Raw genomic sequence first — 21,028 nt, 5'->3', positions numbered from 1 at the left:
AAAATAGTGTCTAAGGGTAGAAAAAAAACTAGATGATATAAACTATATAGTTTTGGAACTGAAAAGCTCCAGGAAGATTCCATGATTATTACAGTAAGTAATTGTATCCACTATGTGTATTATAAAAGTCAAGTCAGTATGGTTTAAAATTCACAGTAAGACTCTTAATCTTTGACCAAATTTTGTATTTCCTCCATTGTAAGAAAGCTTTTCCCCATATGATTTTCCTTTCGCTATGTATTTTCCAACCCATTTTTTTCCTTCACTCCACCTTCCCTGGTGGCTCAGACAATAAAACATCTGCCGAAAATGCAGGAGACCTGGGTTCAATCCCTGGGTCGGGAAGATCTCCTGGAGAAGGAAATGGCACCCCACTCCAGTACTCTTGCCTGGAAAACCCCATGGACGGAGGAGCCTAGTAGGCTACAGTCCATGGGGTGGCAGAGTCGGACACGACTGAGCGACTTCACTTTCACTTTTCAGTATTTACTAACGTAAAAAGAAAAAAAAATCAACTAGTCATATTTTTATAAAATGGTTTACTCTCACCAACTTTCCATTACAAACATAAAACAGTGAGAGGGACACCACTGCCGACTATTAAGAATAAATGCTATACGAAACTAAATTCAGAGCAGGAAAACTAATTACAGAAGAGAGCACTTTACCTTGGTTTCCAAATCTAAGTCTTCATCATCTGATGTAGGCCATGAATCAACACCAGGTTTGTTGGAAAATCTTTAGAGCAAAAACATACACAACAAAAATGAGTGAGTTCATTTCTTAAAAAAAAAGTGATCAAGTTTGGCTATCTGCGTATTAAATGAAGTTTCTTGACATAATTAAAACCTGGTCTCTGTTTTTAAAAAGCTTTTTTTGAAAAAAAAAAAAAAGATTTTTTGATGTGGACCACTTTTAAAGGCTTTCTTGAATTTGTTCCAATGTTGCTTCTATTTTATGTTTTGGTTTTCTGACCCTGAGGCATGTGGGATCTTAGCTTCCGGAACAGGGATCAAACCCACACTGCCTACAATGGGAGGAGAGGTCTTATTAACCATCTTAACCACTGCAATCCCAGTGAAGTCTCTAGAAGGTTTTTAATTACCTATTTCTGCTTCCACGTCTCCCAACTATTGAAATATCTAGATAAGACTCATTCTTAGTTTCCACGACATACAGTGACAGCAAATACACTGGCGGAGCCTGAAAATAATTTGTTTTCACCAAAAGTCCTAATAACTGAACTGAAAATCGAATTGGTGGATTGACATAACACTTGTTTGCCCAAACTGGGACAAACGTAATGACTTAAAACAAAGTGGAAAGATACGCTGTTCCTTCTCCATTCTCTGCCCCTAGTTCAGAGACTAAATAAATGGCATCCATCAAAAATGGCAGTCTTGGTCCTTCAGCAGCGAAACCACTTACTGAGATGGCCCCACCCCTCCCCTACACTCTGGAACAGTACAGGAGTTCTTGCCAGTGTCTGAAACTTAAAATGGACAGAAATCAAAGAACTAATTTATATTTTAACTTATATGCTACACAGTACTTCTCAGTCTCTGCTGAGGGACATGAGAGTGGACGTGGGAGCCAAGCAGGCCAGCTATCAAATCACAGGTCAACTCATTTTAATCATGGAATCACAGGTCAATTCGTCAACCTCCTGAACCACAGTTGGCTAATTAAGTAAAAGCAGGACACAGCTACTTTACAAAGCTGCTGTGATGACTCTATGAGGTCACAGATGTTAAGCACGTAATGCAGTGTCTGACCCAGAGTAGAACACTCAACAAACATTAGTTTCTCTTCTCCATGTTCCCTTACTTAAAATACAATTTTAAAACATCCATAAAATCCTACCTGCTTAAAGAGTCTTCTTCAGAACTCTCATCCTCTATTAAAGAAAAAAGTAAGACACATTTTAAATCAACAAAAGAAAAATACAGACTATTAAAACCTCAAGACTGATGCTCTGCTTAGAAGTATTCCTTCCGGACTGTACCTGGAGACCACACTAGAGGGAACAGTGATTGTACTATACTCACAGGCTCCTCTCCTTTATAGTCATCAAATGCAAAACAAAAAAAAAGAAGAAAGAACTGCTGTTTAAAATGTCCATAATCCTAACCAAACTCTAGGAGACTGACAGAAAATGATACTGCACCATTAATAGAATCAGTACTATAAGCTGACAATAGCACGCTTAAACAGCACAGTGTTCCTGGACTTCCACTGCCTGGAGCAGTGAACAGAGAACACAAGTGTCTTGCTGGGACATAACACAACTTCTCTGGCTCTTCAGTTCAGGACGAAAACATCCTCTCACAGGGAAGCTTGGTCTACAGGCAATGAACTTCAGAGCGTGGGAAAACATAGGAAACAAAGTCTTCCTGGCCCTCTTTCCAGATTCAAGAGAAGTATGAAAGATGTAGTGAGCCTAGGTTTAGAAAGAATAATCTCTTGAAAGGGAGGTGGAGGAGGGCAAATGGGTGGTGGGGATGGGGACTAGACTTGTGGTGAGCAGGCAGTAGGGTACACACAAGCTCACCTTTTTTTAAAGTTACACACACACACACACACACACATATATATATACACACACACTAATATATTTTAAAAGTATAATCTCCTGAGACTATGTCCTTCCATTGTTCAAGACTATCTGGACCAAAAAGAGCATGATGATCCAAACAGTGCTGTGTACTAGTGAGGGATATCATTATATCAATCCTCCCCATTATATGACAAATGTTGACAGAAATCATGCTTCTTCAGGTTGGAAGGCATACATCATCAGATCCAAAGCTGATCAACAAGGGAAGGGATGGAAGGAGGGAGGGAGTGATGGACTCTGGTGCTCTTGGACAACATTTCACAGGTGTCGTCGTGATCTGATGCTGGAGGGATGACTCACATGCAGTGACTCCATGGGCGAGGAGTCCTGCAAGCTTGAGCCTGGAGGGCACAGGCAGTGATTTTTAAATGTTTGCACTCTGTGACATCAGAACAATGCTTAGTACATAAAAGACATACAATGATTTCTTCAGTGAACAAATGAACAAATAAATAAGAATGTTTTCTTTGAAAATTTTGTTTATAAAAATACAGAAATTAACCAGGGACAACTCTATTCTATTCTGAGCATATTGAAGATCAAGACTCTATGTCATCTCTGTGTCTCCTCTAACGTGTAAAACCAATGTACAGAAGTTCTTTGATGGATGTTGTTGTTGTTAAATCACTGAGTCATGTCCTACTCTTTGCGACCCCATGGACTATAGCCCACAAGGCTCTTCTGTCCATAGGATTTTCCACGCAAGAATACTGGAGTGGGTTGCCCTCTCCTTCTCCAGGGAATCTTCCCGACCCAGGGATCAACCCCACGTCTCCAGCATTGGCAGGTGGATTCTTTATTACTGAGACACCTGGGAAGCACTCTTTGATTAGATAGAGGTCTACTAAGTTAAAGGTGTCCTCAGACAGCTTGTGCAATGACCTAGATGCCACATTGAGGGGCGTTGGTGGTGTTTTTGTTAATTTGACATGTTTTTGTGCTTTTATTAGAATCTGCAAAGTCCCAATTTGATCTATGTGAATATGTTATACAATAATCTTTTAACTACTGGCAAGAGAACATCTTGTTCTAAAAAAACTATACTGTCATGACAATTACCCAACACACAGAAGAAAACATCTGGTTCTAATGAAGTCAATCTATCTCACTCTTCTTGGATCTGTAAGGAATGAAGTCGGTAATAGAGAACTTGTTGGTGCAACAATATGCAAAATAACTGGTTCTCAACCAGACACTGCTTTTCTGTCTCCTGTACTATTGGTAGGTACCTTTCAAAAATAATCTCTTCCTGGTATGCTGCACATTGGCTCAGCTTTGCAGTTCTTATTGTTTATCATTTGGTATCCTACCAGGAAGGTATTGTGGAGGTTCCTGGCTGTAACGATGGTAACCTTTTTAGTGAGATTAATCACTACATAGGAACTACTAACTATTCATTCACTAACTGCAAACCATTTGTAAAAATTAAAGTTCCCCTTTTATAAGAAGTCTAATTTGCTATAATATGATTATACAGAAAATACACATCATACTAACTTAAAAAGTTTTTTCTATCTACAAGAAAATCTAATACAGGATTTTAGGGGCCATGATTAAATACATGAATTTGTTTTAAGATAATACAGTCTCTGATTTTAAGTTTCCCTACAATTAACTTCTTAAATAATTCAGAATACTAGACTCTTAAGAAATTAATTTAAAAATAAAATACACATGCAAATTACATATGCTTTTTCATTGCTCTTTCATCATTAAAAGTTGCTCATTCCTATTTTATCTATGGTAGAATCACCAAGAGTAATTCATTGTCAGATGACTTACCTGGGTTGCTGTTTTCAGGAGGAGTTTTAGGTCTCTCTTCTTTATATTCAGAAATCAGTTGGCGAATGCTATGTATTAAAAATGTGATAATATTTTAACACCAATATGAAAAACAACTACCAAAGTCTTATACTATTTCAGAAAATATCACAAATATCAAAACTTCAATTGTCCCATACATTTCAAGTTTCTAAGTTCCACAAATTTTATTTAGCATGTAATTAAAGGAGAATGAAAAGGAAAATGAAGTACTCATGAACTAAGGGCAGTATAGCTCAGTAAAATAACTAGAGTTAACTTGGCTTATGAAAACTCTCTTGAACTCAGAAATCCTAGCTCTGTAACTAACTGCTCGTCGTTCTGGAGAAGTTACTTCTCAATTCAAAGTCTTCCTCTACATAACTGGGATCTGACTGCCTTATTTCACTAGGAGATTAAGAGGATTTAATGAGATAATATGCCCCCAAAATGCTTGGAGAAACAGTCAAAGAATGGAATAATTTGGTCTAGACCTTTATTGCTGGAACTACTTTGGAATTCCAAATAAAATCTAACGTGTGTTTTTTCATACCTTTAACATTCAAGTGTTGCAGGAAACTGTTAGTTATGGTGATTAGCTGTTCTTTGTGGTTTGTAAGTTAGAGAATCTCAGCCATTATATAATTTGAACCTAAATTTATTTATAAAATACAAAAACTCACTACATTAGATAACATAATTGTCTCCAATTATTGCAGCTAATTACACCAAGAGCAGAAAACTAATCACAATCAAGACCCGGCCAGGACCACTACTCTTCCTTCTCTACCTGCTCAAACTCTGAACCAGCAGATCTTTCTGAGAATGATGTCTAATCTCCATGCTCATCTTTGTTTCACCTGGAAGACATAACCCTACTCTTGGAATGGATACTGGCAAGTCCTGGACAGGGTTTCAGATCAGATCAGATCAGTTGCTCAGTTGTGTCTGACTCTTTGCGACCCCATGAATCCCAGCACGCCAGGCCTCCCTGTCCATCACCAACTCCCGGAGTTCACTGAGACTCACGTCCATCGAGTCAGTGATGCCATCCAGCCATCTCATCCTCTGTCGTCCCCTTCTCCTCCTGCCCCCAATCCCTCCCAGCATCAGAGTCTTTTCCAATGAGTCAACTCTTCGCATGAGGTGGCCAAAGAACTGGAGTTTCAGCTTTAGCATCATTCCTTCCAAAGAAATCCCAGGGCTGATCTCCTTCAGAATGGACTGGTTGGATCTCCTTGCAGTCCAAGGGACTCTCAAGAGTCTTCTCCAATACCACAGTTCAAAAGCATCAATTCTTCGGCACGCAGCTTTCTTCACAGTCCAACTCTCACATCCATACATGACCACAGGAAAAACCATAGCCTTGACTAGACGGACCTTTGTTGGCAAAGTAATGTCTCTGCTTTTGAATATGCTATCTAGGTTGGTAATAACTTTCCTTCCAAGGAGTAAGCGTCTTTTAATTTCATGGCTGGAGTCACCATCTGTAGTGATTTTGGAGCCCCCAAAAATAAAGTCTGACACTGTTTCCACTGTTTCCCCATCTATTTCCCATGAAGTGATGGGACCTGATGCCATGATCTTCGTTTTCTGAATGTTGAGCTTTAAGCCAACTTTTTCACTCTCCACTTTCACTTTCATCAAAAGGCTTTTTAGTTCCTCTTCACTTTCTGCCATAAGGGTGGTGTCATCTGCATATCTGAGGTTACTGAGATTTCTCCCAGCAATCTTGATTCCAGCTTGTGTTTCTTCCACTCCAGCATTTCTCATGATGTACTCTGCATATAAGTTAAATAAACCGGGTGACATATACAGCCTTGATGTACTCTTTTTCCTATTTGGAACCAGTCTGTTGTTCCATGTCCAGTTCGAACTGTTGCTTCCTGACCTGCATACAGGTTTCTCAAGAGGCAGATCAGGTGGTCTGGTATTTCCATCTCTTTCAGAATTTTCCACAGTTTATTGTGATCCGCACAGTCAAAGGCTTTGGCATAGTCAATAAAACAGAAATAGATGCTTTTCTGGAACTCTTTTGCTTTTTCCATGATCCAGCAGATGTTGGCAATTTGATCTCTGGTTCCTCTGCCTTTTCTAAAACCAGCTTGAACATCAGGAAGTTCATGGTTCACATATTGCTGAAGCCTGGCTTGGAGAATTTTGAGCATTACTTTACTAGAGTGTGAGATGAGTCCAATTGTGCAGTAGTTTGAGCATTCTTTGGCATTGCCTTTCTTTGGGACAGGGCTTACCTCGCTTAATTCAAACTAACTTACTTCAGACTTAGGGATTTCTGGTGAATGAGTTCCTTATGAGGCAGACTCTGAAAACAAGGGCTTCCCTTGTGGCTCAGCTGGTGAAGAATCCCAGTGCAATGCAGGAGACTGGGGTTCGATCCCTGGGTTGGGAAGATCCCCTGGAGAAGGGAAAGGCTGCCCACTCCAGTATTCTGGCCTGGAGAATTCCATGGACTATATAGTCCATGGCGTCACAAAGAGTCAGACAAGACTAAGGGACATTCACTTTCACTTCACTGAAGACATTTAAGGCTGAAGCACATATAAATCCTCTGGAAGATTTTCATTATTATAGGAAACAGATCTCATGAGGGGCCAATCGTCATTATGGACTCTCAGGCAAGCTGGCACCCACTACTCTGGGAAGGATGACAGGGAACCTATGACCTAAGAAAAGGTGTTCCGCCACCCCAGGACAGAAAGCCACCTTGAGGTTCAGGTCTAGAAACAAAGAAGAAAGAGAAGTCTGCTCAGTCCCTGAAGGAGCACTTGAACCTCCCTGACAGCCTAAAATGGTCCACACTGGTTATCTGCTAGCAGAAAAGATAAATAACAGCCTCAATGGACACCTCATTGTGAAGACCGAGGTTTAGATCTAGGCTTACACGTGGGCTCCACATAAGGTTTCTGAGTGTGGGGGGAGGCTAGGAAGCCCAGCTGCCAGAACTGGATGCTGTGCTTTGCGACAGTGGCTGAGCTACAAACATACATATGAGAACTAAGAAGTTGTCACTAATAACATCAGCATTCTTCTAAGAAAGTAATTTAAAGCAAAGAGTCATCCAAAAGACAAAATCAAGTCTTTTATGTTCAGTATGCAATTTTAAGGAAAAGTATATACAAAGTAGAGATTAAAGAATTATTATAAAAGAATTAAGAAATTCAATATTGTGTTATAAGATAAACTAAAAAAGCAGAATCCATATTTTATAAAGCTAATAAAACTAATATGAAATCCCTCAGCGATTACAAGATCAATGAAAAAAAAGGGAACCGGATGCATATGACATCAGTCAATATTATAAAGGAATATGAATCCTGCTATCTATTCCTGCTATATATTGTTGTTCATGATTCTCAGTCAGAATAACTGATTTTCCACCTGCCTGATGATGTGTTGATTACAAATTAGTCCTTTTATTAATTTAATCTTGATGTTACCACCTTAGAACAACACAAAGGTTTTTAAAAATAAAAAGAACGGTACCTTTGCATCTTATCAACCACATGTATATTTGCTTCTTTCTTTGCTAAAAACTCCACCATTTGCTGTTTCCTTTCACTTATAGCAAGTGACAGCGGTGTGAGGTCATCCTGTAAAACAGGGAAAACCATTTCTAATGTACACAGTTAACCTATTTCAAAGCTGAACCTTGAAGTCGTACAATAGATTCTCTGAACTTAAACACAGAATTCAGAAAGCAAATAAAAGGAAACCTTATCCCCCTGAGCACCTCCTTTCTCTCGAAGATGCTCCTCCTCTGGGCCTTCCCTGGTGGTCCAGTGGCTAAGATTCCAGCTCCTAATGCAGGGGGTCCAGTTTCCATCCTGGGTCAGGGAACCAGATCCCACATGCCTCAACTAAAGATCCCATGTGCCACAATTAAGACCCGGTACAGTCAAATAGGTCTTTTTAAAAAATGATAAATAAAATGCTCTTCCTCTACCTCTTCAAAAGATGAACCACAGAGTCATTCTCTAACACTCACTTCCAACATTTACTGGTTCCAAGGATCTTTGCTCCTATCGTACAATTTATCAGGGATATCGTAGTATTCACTTGCTCTGTTACTACTCTCAACACTCCTCCAGAGAGAATCAATTAACCACTAAATCAACAGCATATTTTAGGAACAATGCTGAGGCAGAAATATATATTATTATCTGTAGCATGTATAACCGATCCAAGGATGATGATGAGCAACCTCACAAGGCTTACAGACATTCCAATGGGAATATTATTCTCTATATGAACATGCAAAGAAAAAGAGTTTTTTTGTTTTTTTTTTTCCGAAAACACCAACTAATAATTTCTACTTTGAAAAATTCAATCTCATTCTTAAGAAATTATTTTAAAATATGAAATTACAAATTAGAGTGTCTCTAAAATCTTGAAATAATTATCAAAATAAACTATAAAATAAGAATTGGAAACTTAAATGCTTATGGAGGAAAAGTTGGTGACCCGAATAAGTGAAAAAGCCAGGTAAGGCCAGCAAACCCGAGAATACACGTTCCATACAGAAGGGGCGGCCCCTGCATGCTGACCAAACAGTAGAATGGGCTCAAGGGGGACCAGATTTGGTTCTTTGAGAAGCCTGAAATGCAGACCTCTGCATGAGTCTCCTAAATTTTAAATGTTGACTCAATTTGCGGAGGTAAACTAAACATATCCAAGGGCATGCTTGGTCGATGGCCCGCTTGTGGTTTGACGTTTGCTGTTCCCAAACAGGTGGGAATAAAGCAAGTATTTGTAATGTGAAACCGTCCCTTCTTCATATCATGTGTTTCACAAAAAGTAGGCCCACCAAGTTATAAAAATTGCTATTAAGGCTCTTAATTAAACATAATTTTTTTAAAAATCATAATTCCACTTCAAGAATGTTTCCACTGCCTGTTGAAACTACAATCTATCTCCAGAATTCCTCTAGATTGTTAATCAAATGGATATTGAGTTCCTAAGACTGCTGAAACTAAATCATCAAAACAATTCCCATCTATACTGTTACTAACTTCATGGGTTTTGATATTTAAAGCTCTCATTTTGCTTATGCCAGAGCTCAGCGAATCTAACAGACACACTGAAAAGTCTGTCCTGCAGCTGACACCAAAAGAAGGCTCATGAGTTACTATTACTGCAGTCAGGAAAACCCTGTTGGTAACAAACATCTGTTGACCTAATGACCTGGATGAAAACAGAAGGTGCAAAATCCTGAAAGGGTCAGACTCTACAGATGAACTGACTTCACCATGAGCAAATCTCTGAACTGAGTGCGACTGAATAATTAGTGGTTGGAAGGAAAAGGAGTTATCATTCAAGCCAATACATATTCCTTTTAACTTCTTAATCACACAGGCAGAGAAAAAGTCAGGTTAATGCTGTTGCAAAGGAAGGAGCTGATGGAAGTAGTTAGCATTGATCAAACTCCAACTCTTCTAGAGATTACTTATTTTTGAGATAGGTGCATTTAGAAATTACACTTATTCAGTCCATAGTTCTTCACCACAGATCATATCAGAATCTCAAGGAAACAGTTCTAAATACACACATCCAGGCCTTCCTCGATTTATTCCATCAAAATCTTCAGGGAACAGCCTAGGCTTGTAAATTTTTTTTATAAGTTTTCCCAAGTGATTGTGGTTTTCACCAGCACAATCTAGCCAAGAATTAGCACAGGAACCACTCCAGTCTCATCTTTTACCCACATGGCCAATTCCTTCTCTTACCTGAGGATTTGAATAAAAAAGAAAAGTGTAAGAGGTAGAAGTCATCAAAACAGCATGAAATTTTCCTGGGTAAACACTGGTAGATAGAACAGGGAGTGCTGCTGCTGCTGCTGCTAAGTCGCTTCAGTCATGTCCGACTCTGTGTGACCCCATAGATGGCAGCCCACCAGGCTCCTCCATCTGTGGGATTCTCCAGGCAAGAGAACTGGAGTGGGGTGCCATTGCCTTCTCCAGAACAGGGACTAGTAAATTCAAAAGGCAACCTGATCTCATTATTTATAAACTACTTACTTTTCATCAAGACATTCTAGACTGGGGAACAGAGTCTAGACTCTTATCTAAGTGGCTGTTTCTGCCAGAATAGGATAAGATGTCAGTTAATTCTTTGTTCTCTTACTTCCCTCTTAATCACCACCTGTTCACTGCCAGTCTGATTTCCTCAAATTCTTCCTAAAATTGATATATAGGCTACTATACCATCCACTCACTCTTTCTCAAAATAACAACTATTATCCCTGAAAATGGAAAAGCACCTTACAGAAATATATAAACTGAAGGAAAAAAAAGACAAAAATCTCAGGACGTCTGTGGTGGTCCAATGGCTGGGTCTCCAGGCTGCCAGTGTAGGAGCCTAGGTTCAATCCCTGGTCAGAAAACCAGATCTTGCATGGTGAAACTAAGACTCAGCACAGCCAAATAAATAAATATTAAAAAAAGAAAAAAAAAACACAACTCTTTTTGGCATTTCCCAACGGCCAAAATTCCAACTTGACCTATATTTTTCACCTGCTCTCTCCTTTTCCCTTTTCCTTTACTTTCTTAAACCTTGGGCAATAAGAGAGAAATCATTTTCATATAAATCATTTTTTTATAAAATAGGAATTTGTTAACAACAGCGAGATGTCTATTATGTTGTAAAATGTTTATGCTATGTTTGAGTTTTAAGACAAAGTCTATTTCTAAGGCAAATTTTGCTTTACTGTGTTTTTATGCCAATCGAAAAAATTTCAGTGGGGGGCAGTATTTGGAAAGTTTTACCTTTAACAAGTGCAGTGTTACCACAAATATCTGCCATAAACACATGCATGAATGCTTTACTCTCTAATACTTCTTCAGAAATATTATAAAGTGAAATCTTAGACAATTAAGTTCTTTCAAAATATTTTAACTCAGGGAAGGCTGCAGCTTCCAAACACGGAAAACTGAGCCCACCTGTGAGAGTGGGGAGAGTTCCTGGCGGGACTGCAGCTGCAGGACGTCACATGTGTCCTGGAGAAAGAGCAGGAGGGCCGGTTTCGCCATCGCCAGCTCCACACGCACAGCTGCAACCCCACTGAGCAGCTCCCCGGGGCTGAATGCGGGAGACCCCGAGGTGTACATCGTGAACCAAGCGGTCACCAGCACAAGTGAACGTCCTTGCTAGGAGTCAAACATGACCTGACCCTCTTGGCCAGATCTCAGAACCAGGGTCCCGGAGGGCTCAGGGCTCCAGGCCTGCTGCCTCCAGGCCCACTTGCACTCACCCGGCTCCCCTCATGGGCACTGGGTCTCCTTCCTCCTCCCACCCACGCCCAGGGGCACCCATTCCCTGAGCCCCTGGAAGCAGCCACTCGTCACATCACTTCACTCCTCCCAGGCCTTCATCATTTGTGGGGTGTGAGCCTACCACCCACTCCCGGGCACGTTCTGATGGGAAATCTTCCTTCTGGGGTAGACGGCTGGCTGGGAGACAGAGCTTTGTCCTTTCTGTGGACACAGACAAACTTCCCCCACCCCTGCATTGGGCTTGGAGTTGTTTCCATGGTAACAGGGCTTGATGGACACTATTCAGTTTACCTATTTATATACTGTTATAAATAAAACAGTTGTAGATTTAAAAAATGCTTCACAAATATTTTGTAAACAAAGTTAGTTGAGTTATACCTTGTTCCTGGCTTCTATATTGGCATCGTAGGAAAGCAGCTTTGCTGCGAGTGATATATTCTGGCAAAAGACAGCATAGTGGAGAGCGGTGTTCCCACAGACGTCCATGACATTTGGGTCGGCACCATGCTCCAGCAGAAGAGTCGCACACTCCTCTTCTTGGCATTCTACGGCCTGTCAGTGTTGTGCCAAGAAACAGAGTGTAAATTCTAGGAATTCAAAGTAAACAGTCCACAAGCTTCACCGGTTTGCTATATCTAAATGAGATGAATTCACTTTTGTCTCAGTAGTTAGATCACATCCACCTCGTGTGGACACGATTCGCTGCCCCATACCTTCATCAGCGCGGTCCTGTTTTCATTGTCACAGAGGTTAAGCAGGCATTTTCTCTCCAGGAGCAGAGTGACCACCGCTGAATGGCCATTGGCACAGGCCAAGTGGAGGGCAGTCCTATGAAAGCAAGAGGAGTTTTCAGGAAACTATAGTGTTACTGTTTCAAAACAAACAATTGTTCCTGTGATTGAAAACACTCAATAGCATGCTATTTCTATCCCTCTAAAACAAATATTTTGTTTCCTTCTGGAGAAAGAACATTATATATTAGCATTAGCTCTGCTTATCACATTAATGAAAGAACCTACTTGAATAGAATAAGCATGACCTTGAGATTCAGCTCAACTTGGGTTTGAATTTGACTTGCACTCTGTCACTTATTAGCTATCGCTCACCCTCTCTGTACCCCAATTTCCTCATTAACATAATGGAGAGAGAGTAGTATTTATCTCACAGAACACCACAATGATACTAAATGAGATCCAAGGAAAGGATTTAGAACCACTTCTCACACAGATAACAGCTCAGTAATTGCTAAGTAATATTATCATACTTATTACTATTACCTTACAAGGACAACATCTCAATAAAGTCAAAGGTTATTACACATCCTTTGCAAATATGTTTTGAATATTAGAGACAACATTGTACTTCGCTGATTTTAATATCCTCATTTTCTTACTTTTGAACGTCTCTGACATTGGGATGAAATTTATAATTCACGTCTTTACAGCTATAATTGGTAGCATTTTTGTTTATTTCTCATTTTTCCTCTTCATCTAATTACCGTAAGGTCTTTTTCTAAGGTTGAAGTATAGATCATGTATATTGTATATTATTATATTTTATAGGTGGACAACATAGTGATTCACAATTTTTAAAGGTTATACTCCATTTAAAGTTATTATAAGATATAGCTATATTCTCTATGTTGTATAATATATCCTTATAGCTTGCAGGATTTTAATTCCCCCACCAGGGATCCAACCCCAGGCCCACAGTAGTGAGTCTTAACCACTGGACTGCCAGGGAATTCCCAAGATTCCTTTGACTTCTGAAAAGGCTGAAAGTTGTCAGAGGATACTAGTCCCAAAAGAATTCTAAAAAAAAGTTATAAATGAGAAATTCTTATCTGTGCCACATTCCTATTAGGGCCAGAAAGACAAGCCCTGTCTACTATTCTGACTTCCTACAGACAGCTTGATCTACAGAGAGTTTACAGACAGCTTGATCTACAGAGAGTTTTAAGTTTTTTGTTTGTTAAATCAACCTCCATATTTCTTTTTCCTTTTTTTTTTTTGTGCCGAAACTCAGGAAACTCCAGAATTCTTGCTTTTGAAATCATTCTTAGACAGATGTTTGGGGTGGGAGGGAGGCTCAGGACTAAGAGTATGTAAGTATACTTAACAACTGATTTACGATGTTGTTTAGCAGAAAGCAACACAACATTGTAAAGCAATTATTCTCCAATTAAAAAAAAGTTAAGGTTAAGAACCAGTAGAAATAGAAAGAAAAAGAAGGTCTCTGTCAGCACACACACAAAACATGTATAAACAGGAATTTGTGTTTTCTTCTGGTACTTTTCTCACTGTGCATATTTAAAATTTTTGAACCATACTCCATCTGAAGCTTTTTTGTGAGATAAAAATCTAGTTACTTTTCTTTAAATAGTTACCAGGTTATTTCTCTACCATCTACACATAATTTATCTTTTCTAATAGAAAATATCACCAGTATCAAGTTCTAAATTCTTACATATGTTTGGGTGTTTGGGTAGTTTATATTCTGTTCCATTCATTTATCTATCTTTTCAGTTGTTAGTAAATGAATACTTTGTGGGCACTTACAGCACATTTTGACATCTAGAAGGGCAAATCTTCGTCTACTATACAAAACTTTTAATTTTATCACAACAATTAAAGACAGCATATGTAACCCAAAATCTTTAAAACCAAAATATGTTGATTTGGTTTAAATATTGAAAGACCATACATCCTAAGAAAATGTCTTCCTATTCAAGGACACAGCCAGCTCCCTACTTCAAAGCTTCTGAGGTCCTTCAGCAAAGAAAATATATACCTAGGCATACACTGATATAAAACAGATATTGAATTGTATCTTTACAATTTTTAATCCAGGAGTTGATCTGGCATGGGAGTTATTGTGTTCACTATGCAGTTTTCTATAATATATAACCTTAAGGTATAAAAATGTGTACATTAAAAATAAGATGCTAACAACATCAGAAATCTGTCCCCTGCCATGATCCACAATAGGCGATCCTATATAAAGAAGTATTTTCATAAATCATATGAGAAAAAATGTGAGAGCCAGGAGATTCCAGATTTCTTGAAAGCTATATAACTTAAGAGCTCTTACTCATGAGTACATCATGCTAACCCATGCATACTAACAAATAAAAAGAAAGATGAAGGGGAAAAAAAGATACTATTTATGTTTCATTTCATTACTCTGATTACCGACATTCAGTTAAATGACTTCAAAACTTATCAGTAAAGTGCTCTCTCTATAAGGGAAATTATAAGTGGGTCCTAAATGAGCTAAGCCTTTTTGCTGCCTATAAAGTCTGCAGGGCGCTGGATCCCAGGAAGGTGTCCAGGAGCCTTGGAGAGGAAACACACAGGAGGGACCTCTGCCAGGCCCTTCCACCCCGCTTACCTGTTCATCTTGTCCCTGTCGTTCAAGCCATTCTTCCCCAGCAACAGAATCTGCTGCACTTTAGCTACGTTCCCTACAATGGCAGCTTTGTGGATCTTTCCGAGGTCCTTGTCTCGGATGCGATACCCGGGCTGGAGGTTGATTCTATGACCGCCGTCTCTCCCCGGACTGATGGAGGAGCCTAAGGGCGACTCGCCCTTCTTACTCCCGAAGCCAAAAATCTTCTTCATCACAGAGCCCACGGGCTTCAAACACACCTCACCTCTCCCTCGGCTCTTCACTGTCCCCGAAACCCAATACTAATGGTACAGATAAGCCTAAGCAGTTCCCCCACAATATCCCAGTTGGGAAGCTACGCGGTTTCCAATCTTTCAGTCCAGAAGAGTCGTAGCTAAGCGACACTGCTAAACACAGTGCGCCTGCGCGCCTCGGAAGCGGGCGTTCCCGTGTGTAAGCGCGGAGACTCGTCGGGCCATACTGCCAGTGCGCATGTGCTAGGCCCGGAGGCGCAAATCTGAGATTGACTGTGGGCGGTGCTAGGCACATTTCAATCAACTGTGCCAGTTGGCTAAGCGTTTCCGGATGCTTAACAAAAGATAGAGCAGATGAGAAAGACGTCTTTGCTGGAGAGACGAGGAGCTTCAGGATGCTGAAAGCCTGTCCCCCAGAGCTTTTTTAGGGCTCTTCTAAAAAACAACAACAACAACTCTAAATCTACTTACCCCTAAGCTTATTTATTCCTTTCCACATCTCTCTTGTACCAGCGAAATTTAGCAAGTGTAACTACAGAAGACTGATTTTCATAGTTCCAGAAATTGTGGTAACAGGTATTATCAAGTGCAAATTTAGGGGAAACCAACTTCCAGATTCATGGGAAATAGATGGGGAAACAGTGGAAACAGTGTCAGACTTTATTTTTCTGGGCTGCAGAAATCACTGCAGATGGTGACTGCAGCCATGAAATTAAAAGACGCTTACTCCTTGGAAGGAAAGTTATGAACAACCTAGAGAGCATATTCAAAAGCAGAGACATTACTTTGCCAACAAAGGTGCGTCTAGTCAAGGCTATGGTTTTTCCTGTGGTCATGTATGGATATGAGAGTTGGACTGTGAAGAAAGCTGAGCGCCAAAGAATTGATGCTTTTGAACTGTGGTGTTGGAGAAGACTCTTGAGAGTCCCTTGGACTGCAAGGAGATCCAACCAGTCCATTCTGAAGGAGATCAGCCCTGGGATTTCTTTGGAAGGAATGATGCTAAAGCTGAAACTCCAGTACTTTGGCCACCTCAGGCAGAGTTGACTCATTGGAAAAGACTCTGATGCTGGGAGGGATTGGGGGCAGGACGAGAAGGGGACGACAGAGGATGAGATGGCTGGATGGCATCACTGACTCGATGGACGTTAGTCTGAGTGAACTCTGGGAGTTGGTGATGGACAGGGAGGCCTGGTGGGCTGCGATTCATGGGGTCGCAGAGTCGGACACGACTGAGCGACTGAACTGAACTGAACTCAGGTTCTCCAGATGAAACGAAACCGCGTTTCTGCATCCCTCTGATCCTCCATCTACACATTTTCTTCATTTTAATTTTTTGCTTTTATCGTCCCCAAATCTTTAATCAACCTGTCAGGCGAGTGTATGCTCCTCGGTTCTTTGTCTCGACACAACAAAGATTTGGAGTGACAGACATTAAACCCCCTCGGAGTGTCACAGCTCTCGGCCGTTTGCCTCCGCTTTTTATGTTTTTTTCTTCCCCCTAGGCCTGCTCTATGCAAATTGGCCTTGTCAGGAGTGCTGTTCTACCTGAAGTCCTCCCCCAAGTCCTGGGACCTTCCTTTGACCTTCCTCTGTTCTATTTTCGCGGGCTTCTCCATTGTTTTCTAGCCACCGCCATTTTGGACTCCTTTTCCCTATTCTAACTAGCTAACAAACCCATGATTTATTTTGGAGCACAGTGTAACATTTGATAACTTTTAAAAAAAAATTATCATTCACGTGTCCGAAATAATCCATCTTTTCTCATCTAGTTTAAAATACCACTTTTTAACTCTGATGTTCTGTTTCTGGGTTTTCCATTCTGTTCCATTGAATGGTCTGCTGCTTCCAGCGTAGGTAGTATATAAAATATATTTTAATATCCTTTATAGGTCCAAAGTTCCTCCCCTTATTTGTCCTTTCCAGCATTCTCTTTGCAATATTTATTTCTACATTATTTGCTGCTAAGTCGCTTCAGTCCTGTCCAACTCTGTGCGACCCCATAGATGGCAGCCCACCAGGCTCTGCCGTCCCTGGGATTCTCCAGGCAAGAACACTGGAGTGGGTTGCCGTTGCCTTCTCCATTGTGTGAAAGTGAAAAGTGAAAATGAAGTCGCTCAGTCGCGTCCGACTAGTAGCGACCCCATGGACTGCAGCCTACCAGGCTCTTCCATCCATGGGATTTTCTAGGCAAGAGTACTGGAGTGGCTTGCCATTGAGATGACTGTTTAATCACCATGCCAGTTAAAGAGAATTCTCTGTGAAATTTGCATTAATTAGGTTAAGAGAAATAATTTTAACTTGACAATCACTTGTATCAGTGTATCCAGGTAGTTGTTATGTCTCTGTCCTATTTTATGTCCTTCATTAACCTTTGGAAGCTTTTTTTTTTTTAATGTAAATCCTATACCCTTCTTGATGTATTTATATCTGGGCTTTTTAAAATTTTTACTGTGATGGTACTTGATTTTTCATAATTTATGAATGATTACTGTTTTGATATCTGGGTATTCTTTTGACAACCAGAATCAAGAACTTTTAAAATTATAATCTTGTCATAGGAAGAGTTGAGTTTCTGGTGGTACTTAAGGAAGGCACAAACTGTTGGTACAGATTTCACCAGAAAGATGTAATACTGATAATATGCAAGATTGTAAAAAATCAAGCAAATGCAAACAAGATGGGCTTTTTAAAAAACTGAAGTGTAAGACCATTGCAACAAATTAAAAAACACTTAATATAGCTAAATTTCACTAAAATCCTATTAGCCAGATTTTTCAGTAATTTGCTAACTAATTTGTGTGTGTACGTGCTCAGCTGTGTCTGACTCTAGGGACATCTTTTTTGTTTCCTCTTAATAATCTCTTTGTTCATTTGCTTTATTCACCCACATCTATTTCCCACTCCGAAGTGTGTGTAGTCATCATAATGGCCTTGCAGAATATTATCAACTCCATTTTTATGAGGCATCTTATGCTCTATACTTGTTCCATCCTCTTTAACATTTCCCAAACTTTAAATCTTTTCTCGTTTCCATCTGTCTGCAACTTGTGTGTTTCCATCTTTATTCCATTTCTTAGAAATAAAGCAAAACAGGTTGAATGCATACTGCCATAAACAGGTGAATATACCGAAACTTCTTTTAATGTAGTTATTGATCCAGTAGTTACAATTGGACTAAACCCGGTATTGTGGGTGAAGCAGAAGCAGGCTCACAAGTTAATAGAAAACAGGCTAACCCAAAACTCACCAAGTTCCTGTTCCATTTATTAATGATTTGAACTTAATGACTTTAAAACTTTTGATTAACCAAATTCAAAAGGAACAGATACCTCCATTGCACAAGATGCACCAGCAAAATCTGAATATATGGCAGCCTTATTTTACAGCAAAACAAATTAATTTATGTACTTATTCTTCAGAGGCCATTTAATGCCATTTTGTTCTTTGTAGACTGAATGAATTGACAACAAGTTTTTGGGATTAGTGACTCAGAAGCCAAGTGTTCAAACCTTCAGCAGAAATTGCTGCTGGAATGCACCAAAGAACTCTGAAAAGAGGCTGGGTCCCTGTTGAAGTGATGTTCCAGAATAGTGTTTTCACTGATTAAAGAGCAATGAACAAAAATGAAAACAAAAAAATATTTCTCAGGGCTATCCAGCTTAGCCACACCAAATGGTTTTGGTGTATGTGACTGGTATCAATTCTTGATCACCAAGCATTTGCTTCCTACAATAGCCCAACCAAAAAATTATCTTTTGTCTTCTGCCTTCACAGTATTCTCCAGGGTGACCTATGAGACCAGTAAAAACTATAGTGGTATCTGAAAAAGACTCCTGACACTTCCTGAAGCAGCCTGGAATGAGGGTCAAAGCCACTACCAAGCTGCAAGGAGATCAGAACTACACACCAGGACTTCAGGTAGGTTGTCAAGATTTGGTTTACTCTAGTGTTTTTGTATGGACCAAGATACTCAAGGAGTCATTAGGTCATCTCTAAACTTCTCTATCTCCTTGGTCAAATGCTGTCTGGATCCCCAAGCAATGGAAACCTAAGATTTCCCATTCCCAATTTCTATGGAAACAGATGCCCTCTAGAAAGCTGTTGCCTAGAATACCCACAACTAAAACTCCTACTAAGCCTATCTAAGATTCAAATAATACCCTGATGGTGAATAAGCACATTACTGGAAAACAATATAGAATTGAGAACTTATTAATATAACAAAAACTACACAAATCAATGAGAAATGATATGGATTATTAATAAATGGTTTGGGAAAAATCAATTATTGATAAGAAGTAACTACACATCTCAAGGTATCACCAAAATAAACTCCAGGTTAGTACATGTTTAGTCTTTTTAATAAAAACCATTAAATATTTTAGAAGAAAATATGGATGAGTGGTATGATGTTTAGAAGATCTTTCCAAAAAAATGGAAATTAGAAAATATCAGTACATTTGGCCACATAAAACTTGAGACCAAAAAATTCAGTATAAATCCAAATATAGAAAAGGAATGAAAAGACATAACTAATGAAACATTCTTAGCTTACAATTAAGGAACTACTTGTTTTTTTTTTTTTTTTAATGATCAAAGGATACCATCGGTTCACAAATTAACCATCAGATCAGATCAGATCAGTCGCTCAGTCGTGTCCGACTCTTGGCGACCCCATGAATCGCAGCACGCCAGGCCTCCCTGTCCATCAACAACTCCCGGAGGTCACTCAGACTCACGTCCATCGAGTTGGTGATGCCATCCAGCCATCTCATCCTCTGTCGTCCCCTTCTCCTCCTGTCCCCAATCCCTCCCAGCATCAGAGTCTTTTCCAATGAGTCAGCTCTTCGCATGAGGTGGCCAAAGTACTGGAGTTTCAGCTTGAGCATCATTCCTTCCAAAGAAATCCCAGGGCTGATCTCCTTCAGAATGGACTGGTTGGATCTCCTTGCAGTCCAAGGGACTCTCAAGAGTCTTCTCCAATACCACAGTTCAAAAGCATCAATTCTTTGGCGCTCAGCCTTCTTCACAGTCCAACTTTCACATCCATACATGACCACAGGAAAAACCATAGCCTTGACTAGACGGACCTTTGTTGGCAAAGTAATGTCTCTGCTTTTGAATATGCTCTCTAGGTTGTTCATAACTTTCCTTCCAAGGAGTAAGCGTCTTTTAATTTCATGGCTGCAGTCACCATCTGCAGTGATTTTGGAGCCCAGAAAAATAAAGTCTGACACTGTTTCCACTGTTTCCCCATCTATTTCCCATGAAGTGATGGGACTGGATGCCATTATCTTCGTTTTCTGAATGTTGAGCTTTAAGCCAACTTTTTCACTCTCCTCTTTCACTTTCATCAAGAGGCTTTTTAGTTCGGGTACCAGAAATTTTCTACTCTTACTTGACATGGATAGCAGTTCAATTTCATCATCTTGCCTCAAGACATTTGCTCTTCAGTTCTGTGATAATTTAATCCACTGGGATCTTGATATTCTCACTGCCTTACAGCTCACCAAATTTACCCATTAAGTGGATGACTTCATACTGATGGTACTAGGTGCATAAGAAATAGGATATAGTTTGAAAGTCCTGGTAAAAATTTATGTGAGAATTTATGTTAACCCACTTTTAAAAAACAAATCAGCATTATCCATTTAAAGAAATACCCCCAAATTAAGCAC

General features: G+C 39.7%; 1 protein-coding gene and 1 long non-coding RNA gene across 10 annotated transcripts in view; one reads left to right on the top strand and one right to left on the bottom strand.

Annotated features, from left to right (window-relative positions):
• The window catches only part of LOC147361138 (ankyrin repeat domain-containing protein 26-like), a 67,727-nt gene extending 52,234 nt beyond the window's left edge, over positions 1–15,493 (bottom strand). For all 9 annotated transcript variants that reach the window (XR_015139802.1, XR_015139803.1, XM_086334741.1 and 6 more), the window contains exons 1-7: positions 15,097–15,493; positions 12,420–12,534; positions 12,085–12,258; positions 7,922–8,028; positions 4,400–4,467; positions 1,864–1,897; positions 669–738 (exon numbers count right to left, since the gene is read on the bottom strand). Coding sequence is in view for 4 of the 9 variants with exons in the window: in XM_086334745.1 (XP_086190871.1) it covers positions 669–738; positions 1,864–1,897; positions 4,400–4,467; positions 7,922–8,028; positions 12,085–12,258; positions 12,420–12,534; positions 15,097–15,326 (798 nt within the window). In the remaining 5 variants the exon portion in view is untranslated. The remainder of the gene's footprint in view (positions 1–668; positions 739–1,863; positions 1,898–4,399; positions 4,468–7,921; positions 8,029–12,084; positions 12,259–12,419; positions 12,535–15,096) is intronic.
• Positions 1–21,028, top strand: part of LOC147361137 (uncharacterized) — a 101,543-nt gene that overhangs the window by 53,998 nt on the left and 26,517 nt on the right. The window contains exon 3 of the long non-coding RNA XR_015139827.1: positions 19,125–19,268. This is a non-coding gene — a long non-coding RNA (uncharacterized LOC147361137). The remainder of the gene's footprint in view (positions 1–19,124; positions 19,269–21,028) is intronic.

This window comes from Bos grunniens, chromosome 13, assembly GCF_055505025.1.
Source record: "Bos grunniens cultivar Pamir isolate PY7600 chromosome 13, Bosgru_T2T1.0, whole genome shotgun sequence".
In the NCBI taxonomy this organism is placed as follows: domain Eukaryota; kingdom Metazoa; phylum Chordata; class Mammalia; order Artiodactyla; family Bovidae; genus Bos; species Bos grunniens.
This window is presented reverse-complemented; position numbering and strand designations above follow the sequence as displayed.